The sequence below is a fragment of the Lepidochelys kempii genome, chromosome 2 (assembly GCF_965140265.1).
Source record: "Lepidochelys kempii isolate rLepKem1 chromosome 2, rLepKem1.hap2, whole genome shotgun sequence".
Taxonomy (NCBI): Eukaryota; Metazoa; Chordata; order Testudines; family Cheloniidae; genus Lepidochelys; species Lepidochelys kempii.
The window spans coordinates 211,417,572-211,441,245 of NC_133257.1; the positions used below are offsets into that span (position 1 = coordinate 211,417,572).

At 43.8% G+C, this 23,674-nt stretch overlaps 2 protein-coding genes across 9 annotated transcripts in view; one reads left to right on the forward strand and one right to left on the reverse strand.

Annotated features, from left to right (window-relative positions):
- Nucleotides 1–473: 473 nt before the first annotated feature.
- Nucleotides 474–23,674, forward strand: part of SP8 (Sp8 transcription factor) — a 65,482-nt gene continuing 42,281 nt past the window's right edge. Inside the window, exons 1-2 of one of the 3 annotated variants that reach the window (XR_012157533.1) lie at nt 474–508; nt 1,366–2,925. Coding sequence is in view for 2 of the 3 variants with exons in the window: in XM_073333763.1 (XP_073189864.1) it covers nt 488–508; nt 1,366–2,835 (1,491 nt within the window). In the remaining variant the exon portion in view is untranslated. Of the gene's footprint in view, nt 509–903; nt 913–1,365; nt 4,210–23,674 lie in introns of those variants that run through there. The other 2 variants (XM_073333763.1, XM_073333764.1) reach the window with 2 other exon arrangements.
- ABCB5 (ATP binding cassette subfamily B member 5) overlaps nt 16,548–23,674 on the reverse strand; it is a 75,855-nt gene continuing 68,728 nt past the window's right edge. For all 6 annotated transcript variants that reach the window (XM_073333753.1, XM_073333762.1, XM_073333754.1 and 3 more), the window contains one exon: nt 16,548–22,205. In XM_073333753.1, coding sequence (XP_073189854.1) covers nt 22,008–22,205 — 198 coding nt within the window. In that variant the 3' untranslated portion in view covers nt 16,548–22,007. The remainder of the gene's footprint in view (nt 22,206–23,674) is intronic.

A 23,674-nucleotide genomic window follows, 5' to 3' on the forward strand; every position in this document is an offset into this window, starting at 1 on the left:
TACGTACACACTGCTAAAGGGAAAGGGGGGGGGGCGAGGCAGGAGAGTAACAAGATCTACAAACGACTGAAACAAGGGCCACTCACTGAACTGAAAATGCTGCAGGGAGTTTTTAGAGTCACGAAGGGGGCTGGGAAGGGGGAAGCAGAAGTGCACTCGGGTATTTGCACTGAGTATTTGGGGGCACCCTGTCCTTGGGGGCACGCTCCCTTAGATTTGCAGGCGCTCGCTGCGTCTTTCTTTTTGGAGAGCCGCTGCCGCCTGCGTTTGGTGGGGCTGATGACCTCACGCAGTAGCGTCTCGGAGAGGCCCGGCGAGGCTGTAGATTGGCTGGCCGGGACTCAGCGGCACTTCAAAGCCTGAGAGGGAGCTACAATTGTGGTGGAATGGGCGGAACTGATCATTGTATTGCACACCTCTAAAAAAAACACTGCCTCTGATTTATCAATATAAAAAAGATCCTCTGAGAGGAGGGCACTTTTGTGTGATGGCAACTTCACTTCTAGGGGTGAGTCTAAGGATTTTTTCTCTTGCTGGTTTAATTAGTTTCTTTTTATTGTCGATTGGAGGGGGTTAAAATAGCCCCTGTCTTGACCAGGGCTATCAGTCTCCTCTATTGAGGTTTTTTTTTCTTAAGTACAAGTGAGTTTAGGAGAAAAGAAAGGGGGGGGGGAAGGGGCCAGAGTCACTTTTCAGTGTGCAGGAAAAGGTTTTTAAGGGCATTTGTAGAAGCAACCTACAGCGCTGGGGCTGTGCTGTTCCTGCATCCCCGGTGAAGTGTCCTCTCTTCTTTACATGTGACTGCTGGAGGAAAAAAAAAGCACTTTTCCCGTCCGTGTGCAATTGCTAGTTTGCAACAGATTGCGGTTTTCTTTTTCCCTTTAACATTTTTCAGCCCGTCGCGTCCAGCAGGTACGTTGAACTTGTATGTTTGTTTATTGGTACGTAGATAAGACTGTCTCGCAGCTTTTTGCAGCCTGGTCTTTTTCGGCCTGAGAGAAGCGAACCTGTTAAATCCTGGGGTAAGGAGGACGAGCTGCAACGTAGCTGCCTCCGGGCTGAGGGGGTTTAGTTTTAGCATCGCGGAAATAAATAACTTTTCCCCCCCACCCCCTCTAGGTTTATCAGCGTTAAAATACCCCAGCTAGCCAGAGGCTACGTAAACCCCAACTCTCGTTAGCCAGCCCATTTCAGAGGACGCCTGGAAAAACTTTTCTCTCCCTTCTCGGGGTGGGGGTGGGGGTAGCGATGGAGCGAGCTTGGGTCAGCGGTTTGGGGAGAGGGGCAGAGACGCGATGGGAGGCGGGCGGGTTGTTTCGAGAGCAGGCTCCGAAGCTGACGCCCTTCTTGTCCCCCTCTCCGCAGGAAGAACCGAGGTTAGGCTCGACTCCTTTGGCCATGCTCGCCGCCACCTGCAATAAGATCGGCAGCCCCAGCCCGTCTCCCTCGTCCCTCTCGGACAGCGCGTCCTCCTTCGGCAAAGGCTTCCACCCCTGGAAACGCTCCTCCTCCTCCTCCTCCTCGGGCAGCTGCAACGCGGTGGGCTCCAGCCTGTCGGGCTTCGGGGTGGCGGGCGCTTCTCGGAACGGCTCCTCGGCGGCGGCGGCTGCAGCGGCGGCCGCGGCGGCGGCGGCCGCCCTGGTCTCGGACTCCTTCAGCTGCGGCGGCTCGCCGGGCTCCAGCGCCTTCTCGCTGACCTCCAGCGGCGCGGCCGCCGCCAGCTCGCCCTTCGCCAACGACTACTCCGTCTTCCAGGCGCCCGTGAGCTCCGGGGGCGGCGGCGGCGGCGGCGGGGGCGGCTCGTCCCAGGAGGCGGCCGCGCACCAGCCCGTCTTCCTCTCCAAGGTGCACACGTCGGTGGACGGGCTGCAGGGCATCTACCCGCGCGTGGGCATGGCGCACCCCTACGAGTCCTGGTTCAAGCCCTCGCACCCGGGCCTGGGCGCCGGCGAGGTGGGCTCGGCCGGCGCCTCCAGCTGGTGGGACGTGGGCGCCGGCTGGATCGACGTGCAGAACCCCAACGGGGCGGCGGCGCTGCAGGGCTCCCTGCACCCGGCCGCCGGGGGGCTCCAGACCTCGCTGCACTCGCCGCTGGGCGGCTACAACTCGGATTACTCGGGCCTGGGCCACTCGGCCTTCAGCAGCGGCGCCTCCTCGCACCTGCTCAGCCCCGCCGGGCAGCACCTCATGGACGGATTTAAGCCCGTGCTGCCCGGCTCCTATCCGGACTCGGCCCCCTCGCCGCTGGCCGGCGCCGGGGGCTCCATGCTGAGCGGGGGCCCCGCCGCGCCGCTGGGGGGCTCGCCCCGCTCCTCAGCCCGCCGCTACTCCGGCCGGGCCACCTGCGACTGCCCCAACTGCCAGGAGGCGGAGCGGCTGGGGCCGGCCGGGGCCAGCCTGCGGCGCAAGGGGCTGCACAGCTGCCACATCCCGGGCTGCGGCAAGGTCTACGGCAAGACCTCGCACCTGAAGGCGCATCTGCGCTGGCACACGGGCGAGCGGCCCTTCGTCTGCAACTGGCTCTTCTGCGGCAAGCGCTTCACCCGCTCGGACGAGCTGCAGCGGCACCTGCGGACCCACACGGGCGAGAAGCGCTTCGCCTGCCCCGTCTGCAACAAGCGCTTCATGCGCAGCGACCACCTCAGCAAGCACGTGAAGACCCACAGCGGCGGCGGCGGCGGGGGCGCAGGGGGCGGCGGCGGGGGCGGCTCCGGCAGCGGGGGCAAGAAGGGCAGCGACACCGACAGCGAGCACAGCGTGGCGGGCAGCCCCCCGTGCCACTCCCCGGAGCTGCTGCAGCCGCCGGAGCCCGGCCACCGGAACGGCTTGGAGTGAAGGCTGCGGCGGGGGGCGGGGGAGACGCTGGGGCTGGGCGCCCTCCCCAGCTCCCCCGCGGGAGTAACTGTGTAAGGGGGCCATGGACATGTAAGTAACGTGCACTGTTTTCATGGACACTCTCCCCAGGGCCTCCCTTCCCCGCAGCTTCAGCTCCTGTCTCGGTGCCGGGCCCCCGGGCAGCCCCCTCCAAGCGCGCCTCGCTCGCACGTGGGTTAAGGGGAACGTGGGGCCGGACGAGAAAAGCCCTAGGGGAAAATCGGCCAAGGAGGAGGCAGATCGGGACAAACTAGCGTGAGATGTGGGCCAGCGTAGTGTGTCTCATTGAGAAAGTTGGGGGCCGAAAGCGCCCGGTGCTGCCACTTGAAGCACTTGGGTGCAAATGGGATTGGAGACTTTTCTTTCAAAAAAACAAACAAACAAACAAACAAAAAAACCACCTAAATAAAATAAAACCCTTCCGTGTTTATTTAAAAATCACGTGCTCTGCAGCTGTTAAATGCCTAACGTAATCGCCATTTCACAGGTCAAGAGCTTTTTACGCGTATAAATAATCATTTTAAAAAACCAACCTACCCCAACCATCAAAGAGATACGCCTGGGAGCAATTCAAAGTTGCCGAAGAAGAGGCACATCTTGCGGGCTTGTTTGCTGGCGATGGAGGGAATGATTTTGGAGTGTTATAACTATCATTTCAAAGTTTTTTTAGAAACACATTTTGCAATTGTTGTTTTTGAAACACAGCGCTAATATTGAATTTAAAACGATCCCGAGCTAATCATTTATTTTAAAAAAGCACTGCTTTCCAGTGAGACCAGCGTGACTGTGTTTGTCCTTTTGAAAAATAGATTTCAACCCCACTTTCCAAATTTAATCTCGTTTGCTAGTCCACCCGTCCATTTGTATAGTCCCGTTTCTGTACATTCACACGGTACACCGAAAATAATTAGGATTAAATTTATTTTTGGTAATTAAATTCAAATCCAGTGAAGAAGCATCCTTGGTTTCAAGCGAAGCTGTAGATCGAATGCCAAAAAGAGGATGATGGGAAGAAATAGGAAAATAAAATATTCGTAAAATACATCTGAATCTAATGGTTTGTACAACTGGGGAAATCGTTCTAGATTAGCTAACAATTAAATATAACTCCACCAGTGTATCGGTGTGAGCTGCAGTTGTTCAGGAGACGATTTTGTATAGTATTTTTCTTGTACATTACTTCTAGTAAATATTTGAAAATATATTGAAGTACACTTGAGCTTTTTTTTCTTTTGTCACGAAAAAATATTAAGCGTTATTGTTGCAGTCCTAGTTAACTGCCTTTTTTTTCCCTGGACTTGTTTCTTGAAGTGTATCCTCAGATCGCACTTCAGGATATAGTTTTTGCTTGAATATTAATTTAGATAGGCATAAACCTGTAAGCAAACAATATTTGATAAATGTTGAATGACATTTAATTTAATGGAGCATGTACTTATTTGCATTTGCTGGCAGTTCAGGTATAGTTAAAGTGAGAGTTCTCCTATATTTCATAAAGTGGGTTTGCCAAAACCCATGTATTAAATAAACTGTCCAAGTGAAACTGAACTAATGTTGGCCTATGTGTATTTCCTGAAAATAATATTGATAAATGTTAATAAACACTCCTGACACTACATTAGCTGTTTGCAAATGCTGCAAACTATTTGTCTCATTGTAATGTTGAAATAATTTGGATATTTCACATTGAAATGGAAAGCCTTTCGCTGGAACATTTTAGATTTGCATTTTAAATGCATGAAATATGTAATTGATTTTTATCTGTAATATTTTAAATGGTATTAATAAACTCCAGATAAAACATTCCATTAGGTCAGTTAATTGTTTTTTTTTAATCCAGTCACTGTAGGTGGTTCTTTATTTACCTGAAACTCCTACAGTCTGAATAATTCTCTATATTTTAATGTCAACAAGGGAATACAAGGAATCAAATCTAATTTTAAACTATAGTATCTAATGCAAACCATACTTGAGACATTAAAATGGATAATTAGTCAGTCTATATGAAAACTACAGCAATAGCTGAAATTAAAGAAAATGTATTCGCATCTACTATGTGCTGATCCTGTGAAAGCATTGTGTATGAATTAACTGGGTTGCATATACTTCTTTAATTTTTTTTCCTCCCCTTTAGGTCCGATTGATTGTAAATGGTCAATTTATATTAAAAAGACAATTATTTCTTAAAAATCTAAAGTAATGAAATGTTCTGGGGATGTTTTTTAGATAGCACAGGACCACCACCTCTACCCACAAAAAGTTAATGAACATGATGAACCCCAACTTTGTATAGCCATGGGGGGGGAGAGACTTAACAAACCATTGTGTATGAAGAATTATTCTATCCTGACTAAGGGACCTTTTTCTATTGGGCCCAGAATCTGTTAATTTCAAGGACTGTAGTTTATTAACAAGAAGCTCATAAAGCTTAGGAGGACTAAAACGGTTGCTATATCAGTTGGCTATTGTCCACAGATGTCAGTGAACATCACTGTGAGGGTTTCCTAGAACTGAATATCTCTTACTGATATTATGGGAATGAGTACAATTTTTAATTTTTGGTGAAAAGTCCTAGCCAACTCTTCTTGCCTTAGAACTTTTTTCTCTTTGAAAACCTAACCTGTTCTATTAAATATAGAACTTGCATTCTGCCAGATTATTGAATCCTTTCAAAATTCAGTAACAAAAGAAATATGTACACAGAACTGAGATTTCCACAATTGCACTCTGTGCTTGCATGTGAAATATATAACTGTCTATAGCATCTCCTAGCAATTGTAAAGGAGTGATGCACCCAGGAACTTGATCCTATAAAGTTATGGACATTTAAAATAAACTGGAAACAGGAATTATGCTAAATAAAGCTAAATTTCTCAGCAGCCTTATTACAAATGTTGCTGTTTGAGGCCTGCAAAGTTTTCCATTGAAACAAAGCAACAGTTCGCTGTGCCTCTTTTTTAATGATGTTTAAATGGGATTAATGTATTTAAACATAGCTCTATTTACATCTATATGCAAAATGTAGTGGTTTGGTTTGGTTTCAAGGAAATGAGAATAATCTAAAAGAAAAGTTAAATGTTAAAGGTAAGAGGAATGCTTCTTCTGGTAACTCATAATAATGCTCCTTCAGTCTGTCACTTAAAAGAGAAGGAGGCTAACGTGACAATAAATAGAAGACTTCTGCTAAATTTATGGAGCTAGCTTTCTGGAATTGGGGCAGGTTTACAACAGGATCTACAAATGACAAAACTCTTCCTCCTCCCTCAAAGGTGTGTGAGCTTACTGGTCCTTTAATGCTTGATGGTTGTATACCAGTAGACATTTTTTTTCCTTTAACTTCTTCGGGAGCAAAATTCCAGTCTCTTTCCCCTTTGTGGCTTGATTTATTTTTACTAAACCCATCTAGTTAAGGGCATTGAGTTGTTTGATACCAACTGCAAATTATCCTGCGTTTAAACCAAGCGTTGTGTAGACCAAGGTAGAATTAAACTAGTTGCTGACCTTCAGGTCAAACCGGTGTCCATCAACCCACCTTCCAAGCGCCTTAGAATTATTGCGGCCATTCTCCTTTGCTCTTTGACCTTTTAAATCTTTTTTCCACAAGCTTGTAGCAATGTCTATCAAATTTCGTGTCCTACTTTTTCCTTTAATTCCAGCTTTTCATTTTTGCAGTTTACACTTTTCAGTAGGGTAGAGAGAGGAGGTGCCTGCAGTTGAGTTGGTTAAAAATACTATGGATTTTTGACTCTGCTTAAATGCACCCTCCCTCCATCCCCCATCAGCCTAATATATAAAGATACTAAATAAATACAATGTTTCTGGCCTTTTCCCCCGATAATGTAAAAAGGAAAATGAATGCTAAACACTTCATGCTATGCGGATCCACGATACACCCGTCAACATTTTCATAGCCTTCAAGAAGTCAGTACTGTAAGAATGTAGGAAGGCTTCGAATTTAACAAATAATTCACTCGATTTGAATGTATATTATATAGGGGTGTGTGTGTAGATAGGTAGATGCGCGCTTGCCTAAAATTGGCAAACTTCAGCTGTGTTTGGTGAAGCCACTTCTAATTTGGCATTGAGAAGAAATGGCAAGGAAAACGTGTGAACGTATTAATAGCGTGGTGGCATAAGGTTTAGTGCTTCCAGAGCTTAATCAGATCTGATGAAAGGGTGAAACATTTTCACTCTAATTCAAAGTAGCTTGGTGTTTCCTAACATACCGAAGAGAGCTGCATAATCAGCTAGTTTCATTATACTCTACTTTATTATATTAAAGGGACTCTTTAAGAATCAGAGCTTGATTTTTCCCCAACCCCCAACCTCCCTGAGGAAAAACTGATTGTGAAATATGTACTTTAAATCTTAGACTGATTACTTTTAACTTTACTACTATCGTCTGTTTCTTTCTTTTCTTTCGTTTTCTCAGGCTTTCTGGTTAATTTGCTTGGAACCTTTCAGAGAAGCTGTTTGTTATGCATCAGGAAAGTGTGTACTGGGGAAACCACTTCAGTTAGCATTTCTGAGTTTCTAGACCTGTGGCTTTTAATGCTGTTTGGAACTGTACCCTTTGCTACTTTTTAAAGTTTCTTTTAATTCCTTATTACGGATTCCGGTAAGTGCCGTTTAAAAAAACAACAGGGAGCTAAATTTTGGTTTAAACGGAGTTACTCCGTATTTACACCTAGGTTACTGGAAGCGGAATCTGACCATTCATAGCTCAGCAGGAGGCATAATTATGTTATATATTATGTGCTTTGAAAGGGTCTTTAATGGCCCCAGCCATAGAGGAGCAACTTTGTTTTTCGCCTTTATGGAATTTCGTTTTTAGCAGGCGCAGTACTTATCTTCCACGAGACTCACTTAAACTAGAGGACAGGAAACTGCTCCATGCCAGGCGTGTGTGTCTATTCGCGTGTGTGCTGCTCATCTCCTCTGGAGGGCAAAGGTCACAAGTCCCTGCTCCCAGGTCGCTGATTCAGCCCAAGCTGGGACCAAACGCCCGTTTTGGGGTGAGGACCGGTAGGGAGCAGAGGAATGTCCAAAATCATGACACTGTCCAGTAGTTGTCTCAACACTTCAACGACTTCTCCCTTACCTGGCCATGGAGCCTTCTCCCCTTCTCAGGACAAGTGCTAGAAGCCAACTCCTACTTATTTCGAGCAGCGGATCTGAGCTTACATTTAAATATGTTTGGAGCTATCCCTTGTCGCTTCTTTCCGTTGCTCCTTTTGGCCAGCCCCACCTTGATACAGGTATAATGAATGCACGTGGCCATGAGCGCTGACAAAGCGCAGCTTCTCCGATCGGAGTTAACACCCCCTGGGCTTTCAGCACGTTTCAAACATTTCACGCCAGGGTTTGTCCTGCGCGTTTGAATCCAGCATGGGGTGGATTCGGGAGGAGGCGAAAGCGGTCACATAGCCACCTGAGGGGGCTCACCTCTTCTGCGTCCCTGCCTGCCGTGTCGCAGCAGCAGCCTGGCAGGACTTGGTGTTTTTGGGTCCCCTCCTCCTCCCTTCAGCTCCGAGCCTTGCTTGGCGCGCCACACAAGCCCCCTCCACCCCAGGCTGGACAGGCCGCCTGCCTTCCCCTGAGCAGGCTCAGAGCGCCACCCTGCGCTTTCCCCCTGCCGGGACTACAGGGCACTCAAGGGTGGGGGCTTTCCAGACGGGATTTCTCCTCGTCCGGCCCCGCTCCGCGCTGCGGGGGAGGCAGGCGCTGGACAGGAGGGCCGCAGAAAGCTGCCAGGCATTTGTGGACTTTATGCCCTGAACTTTTCTGTTGATTATTTTTTCATCAGCTCCAGCTAGGCTGTGGCGGGGGGAAGCCGGGGGGGGGGGGGGGACACGACTGTCAGGCCTGGCTCACACTCGGATGAGTAGGGACGGTGGGTCCGGGTAAATCTGGGCGCTGCCTTGCTCGGGGGCGGCCCTGACTGAGGGGCCGTGGGTGAACGCCGGGCCGCACTGGAGTCAATTTCAGCGCCAGCGGAGGGGCTGGCTCGGCCAGTAGCTGCCCCATTCCGCAAGGCAGAGGCGGATCGTGTCCAAGCGCTGTCCGCCTTCGCCCTTTACAAGGGTCCGGAGCAGTATCGGCTAGTGGGGCTGCCCCCCTCTCAGCATCACTGGCCCGCGCCCTGCGCCCAGGCTCCCACCCCGCCCCACTTTGGCTTCTGCTCCTAGCTGCAGGGCCCGGCCCCCCCGTGAGCCGCTTGCTGGCTCTGCTGGGGTTTCTCCGACAGCCGCGTTGCGTCCTGCCGTCGCTTCGCCCCCCAGCTCTCCCCTGGCTGGGGCGGGGGCTCTGCAAAGCGTCGCCTCTTCTTGCAGGCCTGGCTTCAGAGGGGCTTGGCTTCGCGCGGCTTTAACGCCTTCCCGTCAACAATTGCTGGGCGGCGGTGCACGACCCAGGCCTGAAGGTGGCTCCCCTACGCTGCCCACCGAAATACCGTGAAAACCCCATCGACTCGGTTTTTGGAGCAGAGACTGCCCTACAATCAGAACGGGGCCCTCTGTGATTGGTGCAGTGAGCCAGTGGCGGTGGCCAGGTGCACGGCCTTGCCTGTACCTGCTGCACTGGTCTGAGTGATCACCTCTAGTCCCATAGCCCTCTCCAGCGCTGGACGGGCTCGCTTTGCTAGGAAAATGAGGGGTCTCTCGCAGGTTCTTAGTCATCCGGAGCCAGCTAGTGCTCAAGAAGCAACAGGGCTTCGTTAGGCGGCCTGTACCTTTACAAAGCGGATTCCCGCTTGCAGGGTTGCTGTAGCCGTGTTGGTCCCAGGCTATTAGAGAGGCAAGGTGGATGAGGTAACACCTTGTATTGGAGCAACTTCTGGGGGTGAAATGGACAAGCTTTACAGCCACACTCTGCTTCATCTGTTCTGCTCCACTTTCTGGTGGCATTTTTTTAGGTTGTAATTCGCGGACCCCGCATTTCAAGCACAAGGCCACACAGTGTTTTGTCGTGGAAATAATCTGATGAGAGACGTGCCTTGATATACGTGTATTTATATACATACAACTATATGTATCGACACGCTGCCCTTCAGCGTTTCATATCATTCTCTCGTGCTGTAGCGTCTCTTTAAGGAAGCGAATCACTAACTCACCCGAGTTAAAGCCACACGCAGAACTGGGCTGACCTACAGGAAATCAAAGCCACGCAGAAGTTAGACTGCCCTTTCCGAAGTCGCGCCATTGTGCCTAGGCAGAGTCAGCGCCTTGCAGCATTAAGCACACGGGGGTGAGTTGAAATTGAATTTCTTTCTCTGCTGACACCTTCTAATGGGCCTCGGAAGGTGCATAATTATGCGGTGTAACACTTCACGGGTTGTTGGAGTGGGAATTCCCACGGCGCTGCAACCACCGACCAGAATCCCCCTGCTACACTCGGTGCTAAATGAGGCTTCACAAGGAGCAGCCCCAAGTGGCTTTCACCTCTCTCTTTTACTGGAGATCATAGCCAAGTCCCTCCCTTCCCTTTAGGAAGTCGTCTTTACCCCTCCGCTCGACTACGGTTTATTAGCGACTTTTTTTTTTTTTTTTGGTTGTTGTTAAAAACGCCTTCGCCCGTTATCCTCATTAGAGGTTTTAATTGTTAAGCGCTAGCCGGAGCCGCGGTTTAAACATCAATTCTCCACAGAGGAGCCCATGCTCGCAGCCTACCTGCACTGACCTGTTTGCCAGAGAGATTCAGCCTCAGGGAAACAACCCACCCGTAGGTTTGCCTTAAAAATCGGATCCCAGAATTGATGTTCCCTTAAGTATAAACAGTCACTCCTTGCAATCTGGTCGGTGAAGCGCCGGGATTGCTGGGAGGGTAGGAAGCGATCAGCTAACAGTATTTCTTTGGCGATGTTAGCCTCTCGGTTGATTATTCTTTCTGTGCAAGACGGGGAGGGGTGAAGGAAGAAGAGCGGGTCTGCAGGTGCTTTCGCTTAATGCCAAGAAAAGGAACACATTATTTTGTCACACATCAAAGCCCCATCAAAATACGAGACTCTTGCAAACCGTGGCGGCACCAACGCCGTATTTTGAAAAATTGCTCTTATTTAGTTTTTACAGATCTCTTTCAAAACTGGGCAGGGGAGAATTGACAGTGTAGTTGCGCTTTGAGATCTGCTAGTAGCAATTTAAGCACTTACTTTTAGCACTACACCATACCATTTTCAAAACTGCACTTGGGAGATTTAAATCCCAGAGGAATGCTTCCAACTACTGTGCAGTTTGTTTTTAAACAAATTCTTTTGACACTTGTCAGGAAGATTCTTTTCTCCAGCTAGCGATGGGTGTGCTATTTTTGCTGCCTTGAATTTTTCCACAGGTAATTCAGCTCACTATCCCCGTGGTTTTGTAAGAAAGCTTTCTTACTTGAATCCAGGAGCAAAAGGCTTTATTAAATTCTTACAAGTCTTTTAGCAACTGCTTTGAAAGGGACTAAACAATGACACAATCAACATTACATTGATTTCACCCAAGACTCTAACAATGCTACCGGCTAGTCATGTTTACATTGAATGGGAAATTGAATCTCTCATAGGCCGATGGTGCAGCCCAGAATTTCCACAGATAACAATTGTCACTGTTGATGGAACAAGGCCTGCAGGGTTAGGCCCACAGTGAAGAAGTAATGACCAGCAAAGAAACTGTCTTCAGACTGCAATTGGACCTACTTATACTGAACCGAAAGGAGTTAGGCTGCCTAATTTAGTGCCTTCTGTTACACATAACCCAGGATCAGATTTTGAACTATGTTAAGGAAGAAGCTTTGGTGCCTGCATGTGCCCACCCATACTCCATTACATGACCTATTCCCTCCCCTTTATGTTCTCCCTACGCCTCTAACAGCCTCTGAGCTGTCACTCTCATTGCAACCAGTATGTAGTAGTGGAGTAAGTGAATATTTTTAATAATGCTGAAACCAGATTATCTAACCACCTATTTTTAACCAATCCTCCCTTGTCAGAAATTAATTATAATTGCCATATCATTGCAGTAGCATCTCCTCTGAGACAGTTAAACACACCCCACCTTTTGCCGGTATAACTTATTAGCAGGATAATCTCTCTCCTCTCCTCCCTCATTTTTAATACATATACCATGACATTGTTGGAATATATACAGGCGCATTTTATTGATTTTTTTCTATTTAGTTGGACAGTTAAAGAGGGATTTCTCTTTTAGGATAGTAAGAGTACTAGTACATGAGACACTACTATCTATTTGGTAGATATGCTTACTTTGTTTTGATAATAGATTTATTTTTTCCCATCATTTGGAGTCTGGTCTTGCACCTCTTAAAGTGTTTACATATATTGGTAGGGTCTGAGTTTGTGTGGCTAACTCCCTTCCATTGAGAGGAGGGAAGCTTCGTAATGAAAACACTTTCCAAATACATTTTTAAAAAATTAACTAGACTTCTATAATGTTGAAGGCAATTGATTATTTATGATCACCTGTACAACTATCTTCTAGGCCCCGTGCAAACACAGATTTTTTTTCTTTAGCACTCCAGAGCAATGCATGGCTGGAGGGGTCAGTATCACCCAAGCTTTTCGCTGCTTGCTCTGCACCCGTGGTTCTCAATCTTTCCAGACTACTGCACCCCTTTCAGGAGTCTGAGTTGTCTTGTGTATCCCCAAACTACACCTCTCAAAAACTACTTGCTTACAAAACCAGACATAAAAAATACAGAAGTGTCACAGCACACTATTACTGAAAAATTGCTGACTTTCTAATTTTTACCATATCAATATAAAATAAATGACTGGAATATAAATATTGTACTTACATTTCACTGTATAGTATATAGAGCAGTATAAATAAGTCATTGTATGACATTTTAGTTTCCACTGACTTCACTAGTGCTTTTTATGTATCCTGTTGTAAAATCAGGCAAATATATAGAGGAGTTGATGTACACCCTGGAAGACCTCTGTGTAGCCCCTGGGGTACATGTACTCCTGGTTGAGAACCACCACTCTTCACATCTGAAGTGCCTTTTGAACTGCATTCTTTGGAAAGCAGCCAATATGACCTTTGGCCACCAATAGGAGCAACTCAGTGATATGACAGGTCCAATGCACCAAGTACAGGATTGAGAGCAAGGAACTCCTATATTCTAATCCCCGCCTCTGACATTGTGTCTCTAATACACTACCCGTTTAAATGAACAACCGCTCAGCCATCTGCAAAATGAGGTTAATATTTAGCTACCAACTTCAGTTACATAGAAGTGGCTAGTAAGTGTTTGCAAAGTGCTCTCTAATAACAGTCAAGAATCTGCCAGAATGTGCAGTAGACCTTTGCCAAACAGAAGTACAAAAGCCATGAGAGTATTTCTAAAAATGGACCTTGCAAAACTTTTTTCAGATGTGGCCACTATAAACAGATCCCAGTACAAGCCGCTTGCCCACTCTCCCCCCCACAGTGTTACCCCAAGTATCCTGAAGCTACCTTAAACTCAATCCATAGGGCAACAGTCAGTTATGAAATGTTGTCTGGAGTAACTTGGAGAGGCTATGTTATCTGTTAGGCATAACACCTGGCCAAAAAAGGCAAACAGTGAAGGTACAGATTTTTCTACTGCCTCTTTCAATGAGATTTTTAACAAAAGTTGAAAGCAAAAGAGTAAAATGTAGGTTTACGTCAGAACGGACATCTTTCTGTTTCCTAGTGGTATTTCATTTTGATTTCATTATTTGATAGGTAAAAAGACTAGTTTGTAAGGTAACTGTTGGCTTTCCACCAAATGATAATGGGAGAGTTAAGAGGAGGTTTTAAAAAGGGAAATCTGGAAAATATGCAGAAGTCGGCACGTCACTTGGTGGCCAGCGAGAGTACTGCTTATGAAACAGAGTGATTGTCAGTGGTGTAATGTTTGGTGACTTTCTTCTACTGCTTTTAAAGGCTTTACGTCACACTGTGTATACTTTATGCTATATAGTTTCTGCAGAGAAAACTGTGTGTGTGAAAGAATGCTTATACCAAAAGCAATATTACAAATACCTTCTCATTAGTTTATCATGTTTGTACACATACAGGAAGGACCGGAGTGTAATACTGGTAACTAACGGGTACATTTTCAGCACAAAGATTTAGCTACATGTTGATAGGAATCATAATGTGGGTAAATCCCTGTTCTGATATCTTGCCCTTAGACTCTTGTTAGTTATAACTAACTGTATAGGGACGTTCTAACTTCTGCATAACACAACTCTAATAATTTAAATGACAAAACTGATTTCTGCCCTTTTATAGGCCAAGTTTTAGGGTCTTTATACAGGTAAACTTTCTGAGTTCACTGGGACTTTGCCTGAGAAAAGACCAGGTTGGAAACTGAGTACAACCTCAGGATTTGTCTAAGTCCTGCAATAAGAGATACAAGCAGCCAAAATGAGCAAGATGCTTGTCTCCTTCCTCTAAAAGAAACAAATCTAGCACTGCTAATGGAAGTTAAGCTCTTGAACCATGGTCTACAAAAACCAAAGCAGCATCCCCTGGGCAGCTTTTGTCTAGACATATGTAAGGTTATAGTTTGAACTAGGCATGAGGCCAAGATTTTTTCTTTAAATGGAATATTTTTGGGTACCCAACTTGAGATAGCTGACTATACTCTGACTTTCAGAAAGTGCTGAGCACCCACTAGATGAAAAATCAGGCCTTTTAAATGAGTCACAAGTGAAGTATGCAAAAATTGAGGCAAATAAAATCATCAGTCTCTTCTGAAAACCTGGGCCATAGAGTTATAGTCATGCAACCAAAACTAAATGTGATAAGTGGTTGTTAAGGCACTGTTTATTGGTTTGAAAATACTGTGCCAACTCAAAATGCATTAAGGTAAATTTATTTTTTCAATTGCATGTTTATAGTTAAAACACAATAGCTACCAAATGCTAACACTGGCATATATAAATTCAAAAAAGTTAATGATATTTGGAACCAAAAAAGTTGCCAAGTAATCAATTAACTATTTAAAAAAATACATGTATAACGAACATTTTATTGGCTTATTTTAATTACAGAAATCAAAGAAAAGCATGCTTCTAAAAATAAAGACATCAATTTGATTCCACACATGACACTCACCAGTAGTCAGAATCTAAGGAATTCAATCTCTAGAGATCTTTAAGTTTTATGAATGGTGTGAGAATACCTCACTTGGCTGTCACTTTCCCACTGTTTCTAGATTATATGTATAATTAAGTATGTAACTAGAAGCTGCCCATATAAAAGTAATCAGGTGTTTCTTGTGATCATATCTGGATTCTGAAGATATCCAGAACTACAACCAACCAACCACTTTCTGTCTTGCCAAGTTAGAGCTGGTATGGATAACTGAACATGTCCTGCTATGATTCTTCTTGGATCCCTTAGTCTTCCATCATTTCAATTCACTTAAGTTTAAACATTTTACTTACAAAACAGAAAAGGTGTAACAAATATGATGAAGAATATATGGCAACAGCATATACTTTCATAGTGTCTTTTACTGCTTTGATCTGATGCATGGAAAACTACATTTTTCATTGATGTTTAGTCCTATGTACAGACTAGGTACTTAGTGCTCAAAGGACACTCGTTTTTACACAGATCCTGTTTGTACACACTTTAGAATTCTATTTCTGGTAAAAGGAGAAGTATTCCTCTATTTTAAGTAATATCTTGGGGTAAAATGCCCTGGATGTCAGAGAAGCCAAATACAAAAATCAATGGAGGCTATATACCACATCTTTCTTGCTCTGTTAAATGCCCTGCAGCGAATCTAACTCTACAACTAGAGGATTTGTACACAAGTTCCTTAAACTGTTTAAACTTAGACTTATGAGGGTACAAACTCACTTTAATAAAAACCTATGATCTATCATTCCTATATCGTATATGTTATTTATGGTACAAGTATTAAAACAAGTTACACAATGGGATAAAATATTGTTAGGCCACACTCTCTAAAATGGGCATAAATAGTGCTAGGGCTACGCTCCTTCCCGGTTTAGTAAGTGAGGTGCGAAAGGTCATTGTAGCAATAATCCATAAAGGAAAGAAATACAACCGTAGTACTACCAATGTGAGTAGAAATATCGTAGAAGAAACCTGTATTCTGGGATAACTCCCCATGCTGCAATAAATATGCTGGTCAATTTCCCTGTGTAGCCAAGGCCTTACACACTTTAAAATATTTTATCCTGTTTCTGGGGAATTATCTAGCACAGTGCAAGTGCCACTGCAAACTAATCTAGTGGTGGCACTTTTCCATGCAGGAAACCAAGATATTAAACTGGTCTAGCGGTGATGCTCTGCACTGGAGACCCTGGGAATACTGCAAAGACAGAATGCTCAGTTACTGAGGAGGAGACTCAATCTCCTTCAGGCTAAATAAAGAGCAGGCCTGACTCTTCAAGAGTCATAGCTTTGCAGTCATTACTTGTAAAGATCACAGTCAAGATGCAGCACCTTGTGAGTGTCATGTTTATAAAAAATATTCTCCTAAAAAAAAGAAAAAGAGGAGGGGTTATGGAAATCTACAGAGTTCTGATGGAAATTTAAGTTGGCCAGGTAGAACTAAGTTAGGAAAGCAACAATGAAACTAAATAGATGCTTAAAGGAAAGTGACATCTTTGGTTGAGTCGCAAGGTCCAGCTATTGAAGACTGTTACAAAGACATTTAATCAATTATGGTAATAATGCCTGAATTTATTAGATAAAACAGGGTATTTTTATGACAATACAGATCTTAAAATGTTGCTGTTTTTCTGAAATTAATCTGAAAATGCTTTGCACTTCTACAGTATCTTCCTGACAAGATTCTCAAAGCTCATTGAGTCCTATTTTCCAAATGGGGAAACTAAGGTAAAATCTACACTAGAAAGGCTTTGCTGATACAGCACATCTGTACAGTGTAATATGTGTTTATAGATTCATGGATATTTATTAGGACACTGCAAGTATATGGTGATCAGATAGCGAGTGTGAAAAATTGGGACACTTTTTCGCGCGGGGGGGAGGCAAATAGTCGCATGTAAGAGGGCTTGTCTATATTATTGCTTAAGTCTATGTAACTTATGTCGCTCAGGGATGTGAAAAAACCCACCCTCCTAAGCGACGTAAGTTACATCGACTTAAAGCGCTGTCTACACCACACAATGTCAGCAGGAGTCACTCTCCCGTCAACTTAGTGCATCTTCACCAGATGTACTGCGGTAGTGAAGACAAGCCCTAAAGACAAAGCCCCTAGTATTGTGACATCTGGTCACCCTATGTGAGTAACAACTCCAGCACACACAGGCAGCACTGAACAGCCTGCTACACCCTAGGTTCTATCAACAACATAACATACAAGACAACAACTTAACACTAAGATAAAGATATAGCCCCATCTCCTGGTGGAGATGCTGTCTACTACACTAATCATTACAACAGCAAAGCCCATTACAGGCATAAGGAGATCTTTTGTTGGAATAGGTAAACTGTCCCCTTGAATGACATAAGCTATATCATCAAAAGGACTCTTTTGCCATCATAGCTGTGTCTACATAGGTATGTGTTGTGTTTGCTGGCATAGTTATGTTGGTCTGGGTTGTGGATTTTTTTCCTGACTGACATAGCTATGCCAACAAAACTTTGCAATGTAGATCTGGCCTAAGGCAAAGAGGCTGAGTAACTTGCCCTACGTCACACAGGATGTTTGTGGTAGGGTTGGACCGACATTCTGACTCCTTCCTGTGCTCTGACCAAAGAAGCATCCTATCTTCTCCTCAATATACAGATTATTGTTTTGCCTGTTAACACCATGGTAGTGCTCAAAGCCCCCAATCAGCACTGAGGTGCCCTTGTGGTAGGTGCTCAGGTAGACACAGGCCATGTCTACATTAGGAAAAAAGGTATATTTTTACAACATGATAGCGAACATGTTGTAAAACTCTAGTGTAGACGGGGAAAGTTGTAATTTTTCCTAATTTATCTGGTTGAGACGATAAATCTCATCTTAGGCTCATCTTGACTAGCTAAATTAAGGTAAAATATACCTTGCCCTGTTTACACTACAATTTTGTATACCTTAGGTATCTCATTGTACAACCCTCTCCCCCCAAAAAACCAAAAAACCCCACAAACACACTTTTCTACATACTTACAGCCCTCACCCTAAAAAGAGTGAAATGAGACAAAGTAAGGGATATGACAAGACGAAGAAGGGTTAGAGGTAATGAAAATATAACCCCATGTAGGTTAGCTATTGCACAATTTAAAGTTTCCAAATCACTGAAAGTATGTGAATGTGTTGGGATCTTAAAAATAAATAAAATCAGGTATTTCCAACTACTGACCCACTCATCCTTTACTCATTAGTTGATTTATTGTGGGTGTCAGAGTAGGAGTGGATCTGTCTGAGGAGAAGATAACAGCTTTATGGCTTAAGTCAGAGAATGCTCCATGCATGTGAAGCAGTGTGGAAAGAACTATGACAACTCTTATGGCAAAAGTAGAAAAATGGGCATTCAGTGGTGAAATAAAGGGTGCAGGGAAGGGCTGGTGGGGAGGGAGGGGGTCATAACATAAGGTAAGCACTTGGAACTGATGCAGAATATTATTGATGAGTTTCCATAGTTCAGAGCTACTGTACAAATAAATAAAAAGCTGTGTCGCCCTCTCATTATAATTGTAACAACATTTTAATTTGTGTTGCAGAGTCTCTTTGAAAATTTGTATACTGCAATATTTTTAAATCAATTAGTAAATGTATAATTTTAAACTGGACAAGGATTTATCCATGAAGCATTAATTTAAGAAATTTTTTTATGAGAACAAGAAAGGTGGAATGATGCATCAATGTGAGGGCTGTTACTGGGTTATGATTAAAGATGATGAAAATAAAGGTAACAGTGAGGATTCATCAACAAAGCTTTCTCCAGCCACAGTTTGCAAAGATCTAGGATCAGAGGCCACTCAAGACAATCTGCTGTCCTAAGTAAAACTTCAGTGTGCACCTCCATCCTCACAGACTTAGGGCTTGCCTATACTTTTGGCTAAATCAGGACTGCTACGATTGATGCAGCGGTGTCGATTTAATGGGTCTGGTGAAGACACGCTAAGTCAATGACAGAGCACTCTCCCATTGATGTTTGTACTTCACCTCCCCAAGAGGCGGAAGGTAAGCTGGCGGGAGAGCATCTCCCATTGACATAGCGTGGTGTACACACTGCTGTAAGTCAATCTAAGTTACCTCATATTCAGTTACGTAACTTACATAAGTGAAGTAGCCTAATTTAGGTCAATTTATAGCCTTAGTGTAGACCAGCTCTTAGGGTGGCAGATTTGGCCCTGCCACTCTTCTGTCATGATGGAGGAGCAGCTGGGCTAAATTTCAATGGTGTTATGAACCAGCACAGCGGGACAATTTAGCAAGGGTTGTGCTGGATTCTTCTGAGGAAAATTTAAAAAAAAAATCAAGACTGATTTTTGTCTAGAAGACATGCTCTAGTTCAAACAGAAATTAAGTCCTCTGGCCTGTGCTGTGTAGGAGTTCAGATTAGATTATCATAATGGCCCCTTCGGGTTTTATAATCTGTGAAGATAAACCATGGTAATTAAGAGTAACTGCATGATATGAGTAGCATTATAAAATGATTTGTTAATCTGAATGAAAGAGGCCGAACTTCTAATGTACTACTCTGGATAAGCTGGAATGGGCTGGAACACACTTGGTCTGGTTCTGGGTGGGAGGTCCAATAATCAGAGCTGGTTGGGAAATTATTCCCCCCTCCCCAAATATTTTTGATGAAAATGAAGTTTGTTTAATTTTAATCCAAATATTTTGACTCTTTTTTGTTTTTGATGAAAACCTGAAAAATGTTGAAAATTGTTTTTTGTGTGTACATTTTGTTTGGTTGAAAAGCCTTTTTTAGTCAAATATCGTAAGATAAGACTGGATATTTTGAGAAACAGAAATAGACTATGTCTAAGGCTATGTCTTCTCTGTGCCATAGTGTGGACTATGGGGGTGTGAATTGCAGAGCACACCTCTTTCAAATGGGACTCTATTACCATGAACTAGGTACCTTTTAGTTTGCGCCAGCAGCCGCCACATGGGGGCAGTTAGAGCACAATTCTTTGGTGTGCTGTGCAATTCACCCCTCCATAGTCCACCTTGCAGGCCAGTGTAGAGAAGCTGTCTCTTACTGTCATATTCCATGCTGTGAACAGGGACACTTATCTAATGTTTCCCTGTATGCAGGATGAAATATATGTGAGTAGGATTAGATGCTTCATAAACTGCCTGAATATCTGTGGATTTATGGAATGTATTCTTCCATGAAGTGTCCTTAATCCAGATTGCTTTCAATTGTTAATATTTGCATTTTATATATTTTATACATGTGAATGTCTACACTGTTCTGAATTAAGGACACTTCATTATATTAAGTGATATAATAGGGAATTCTATATATCTATCCATATCTGAGGAAGCTGTAGCTGCTGCTTTAGTCACTTCACCTATAGGTAGAAATAAACCTTTCAGTAGGATTGGCCTGACTTATGCTAGGCTCTGCATAGCAGAATCTGAATTAGTTACGCTTTGGGCTAAGACCTTTGGGAGATAAATTTACCCCAAACTCGGAACACACTTAGCACACACAGTTTGAAAGGATCCCATATATCATAACCTGTATATTGCAGCCAAGATTAGACTATATTTAAGTGGCTTTTCTAAAAAAAGATGCACAGATAATGTGAGGATTTAGCCTTTAGCATTTTAAAGAAAAAAAAAACTTTTAACCCTTTGACAGCTTTCACAGTTAGTTTATAATTTCCTAACCCCCTTAACAGAATCATAAGAACTTGATTAAATATAAAATGTCTCTTGGAAATTGGGCCACTCTTAAAAGTGACTGCTAAAGAGACAAGGCCTTGTTTTTAAAGGAGAATTATAACCGCTTGATTTTTTCATATTGCTGCAGAATTCCTTTGGGGAATGGCGAACTAGTAGGATTATGACATTGCAAGAGATGGAAACTTGAGCAAACTGAGAGGGACAGGATTTTTGTTCACACTCATTTAACTCAAATTCTTGACAAACGCTTGGGAGCAAAGCTTTGGGAAGATTCAGTACCTTCCACCATCAGTTGTGAGCTGAGAACATTCCTAAGCCAGTTCTCTAATCCTTAAAGACTCCACAAAAACAGTGAAATTAAGATATTGTCTCATTGTTTCCTTGTCTTTTTATACCCATTTGTTGTCTCGTCTTATATGTACACACTTATATTGTAAGCTCTTGAGGGCAGATATGGTCTTTTTGTTCTGTGTATGTACAGCACCTCGCACAGCGGGGTCCTGATCCATGATCAGAGCTCCCAAGTGCTATGGCAATACAAATAATAATAAAATACAATATTTCTAATGCAGAAAAGAAGCAGAAGGAAAACTTAAATACCCATAAACTCAATGGCAGATCTAAAAATAATACAGCCTATTAAAATCCCTAGCAGGGATTCTGTAACAGTTTAAATTGGGATTTATGAGTTAGTGGATTAGTAACTAATTGAAACTCAAGATGCATTATGTAATGAAGCCTGAATATGGATCTAAACTTTTTACAAATTTTAGGTTGTTTGATCAGGTCAGGCCCATCACTAGTTTCAACAATAGCAAACATGTAATGATTTAAACCAACTTTTATAAAAAAAAAAAAGAAGAACTCTAACATTGATTTCAAATGATATATAATTATAATTATAGCTACATCTCTACATATCTGCTAAAGCAAAGAGTTCCCGTCCAGTTGCATATTTTATGGAGCAGGCAGAGGGAACAGAGTAGCCCACCTGAGGGAAATACTGAAACATGGTCTGCAGATAACATGAGAAAGAGAGGTTTATCCATGTTCCCACTGACTCAGTATTAAACCCCAGCCTATGGTTTAAACCTCTCCAACATGGATTTCGCAAAAAGGGCATCTTTCTACTCCAAAGGCAAGAACGCTGAGCAAGTTAAACTACTCCAGGTCCTGCGGAGCATGTGTGTGTCCAAAGAAGAGTTGCTGGTAAGCCCATAAGGTCAGATCACATCCTCTGCATGCTAACTACTCTTTTTCCTGACAGCTCATTTCTAAAGAAGGCCTCAGGGGCTATCCTTGTTTTAGAGCTGTGTTTGTGCATTTACTAAATTAAAATAGGCTTCACGCTTTGCCATTAGTTGTTGATGAGTTCCTTGTTCTATTATTTTTCCATTGTTAATAACAACAATGACATCTGCGTTCTGTACTGTGGACAGCCTATGTGCAATCACAATACAGGTCCTTCCTTTCCGTGCCTGGTCAAGGGCCTGTTGCACCACCTAGGGAAAAAAACAGAAGACATTATGGACTTGGTTTTAATACCTTCTCAGAACTGTTGCCCCTACACTGGCAAAATTTGGATCTGTAATTGACCAACAGCACACTTCCACCAGTGGAAGATGTAGTGTACACAGGTCACAGGCATTTTTAAATCAAATTTAGCCAAGTCTGATCTGAATAGGATGAAAGAGTGGTAAGAAGGCTGCAGGTTCTCTGTGTTACACTTCAACAATTACAGCCACAGTAGGGAATTTCAACTTTGAATTTGCCTACTGCACCCACTGCCCTAAAGGCTGGTCTACATGGGGAAAGACAAGTCTGGACATTTCAGTAAGCCAAAATAAATATTTCTCTTGGGGGGAGGTTAAGTATAGGAACAGTCTTCCATCCATGGCACAAAAGTTTAGGCCGTACTTACACATACAAAGCCACATTTAAAACAGGCTTGGCGTAAAACCTGTATCAGTATAGCTAAGTCAGTTAAGGGTGTGAAAAAAAACCACCTGCTAGAGCTATAGCTCTGCTGACAAAACTTCAAGTGTAGACACAGCTAGGCGGACAGAAGAGGGATTCTGTCGGCTTAGCTAACTTTGGGAGGGGGTGTTCCTTCACCAGCAGAAAAACTCCTTCTGCCAGTGCATGCTGTGCCTACATGAGGGGGCTATGCTGGCAGAGGCTTTATAGTATCTAATCATAGTCGTTGAGCAGTTTTGTAGTGTGACCATAGTATAATGTATTTTTGTCTTGCTTTTGAGGGCAGAAAACACAAAACGTATTAGGGACCATCCTTTAACTTGTTAACTGTGCAAGATAAAACATAGTTCCCTAACCTAGGAAACACATATTTCTCCTCCACCCTGCCACCATCCAGACAAGTAACCACAGATTCTCAATGGTGTTTCAACATGATTAAATCTGTGGTATAGACAGGGCCTTGGCAAAACGCATGTGGCTCTTCCTCCAAAATCAGTATAGGGAGAGTGATGTCTGTCCAAAATGGGAAGACGATTTTAACAATTTTCTTTCCTATTTGGCCGTTAAGGCACTGAGGGCCATACTCTGTCACCACTGATTTCAATGAAGCTACTTGTGGAGGAAGGTGCTACTCAGTGAGAGTCAGGGTATGAACATCTGGCCTTTTCGTAGTGACCTGCTGTGGCTGTACCAAGGTCGCAGGAAAATCCATGAAATCCCATGAAGTTCTGGAGGATCTCACAGGATTCTGTTGGATTTCCAGTGTTTTTCTCACACCACTGTAATCACTGCTTTTAAGCTCATTTTGAGAACTACTATACCCATCTCAGTTCAGATAAGCAAAATAATGCAAGTTCAATTGGGTACCAATTCAGAATGTACAGTCCTATTTGTACAGTTATTCTTCTAGGACACTTATTCAAATATACAATGGTATCAGCAGGTATGTCCAGCTAAATTACAGAAGAGCGGGACGTGCTACTGTGACCTTAAG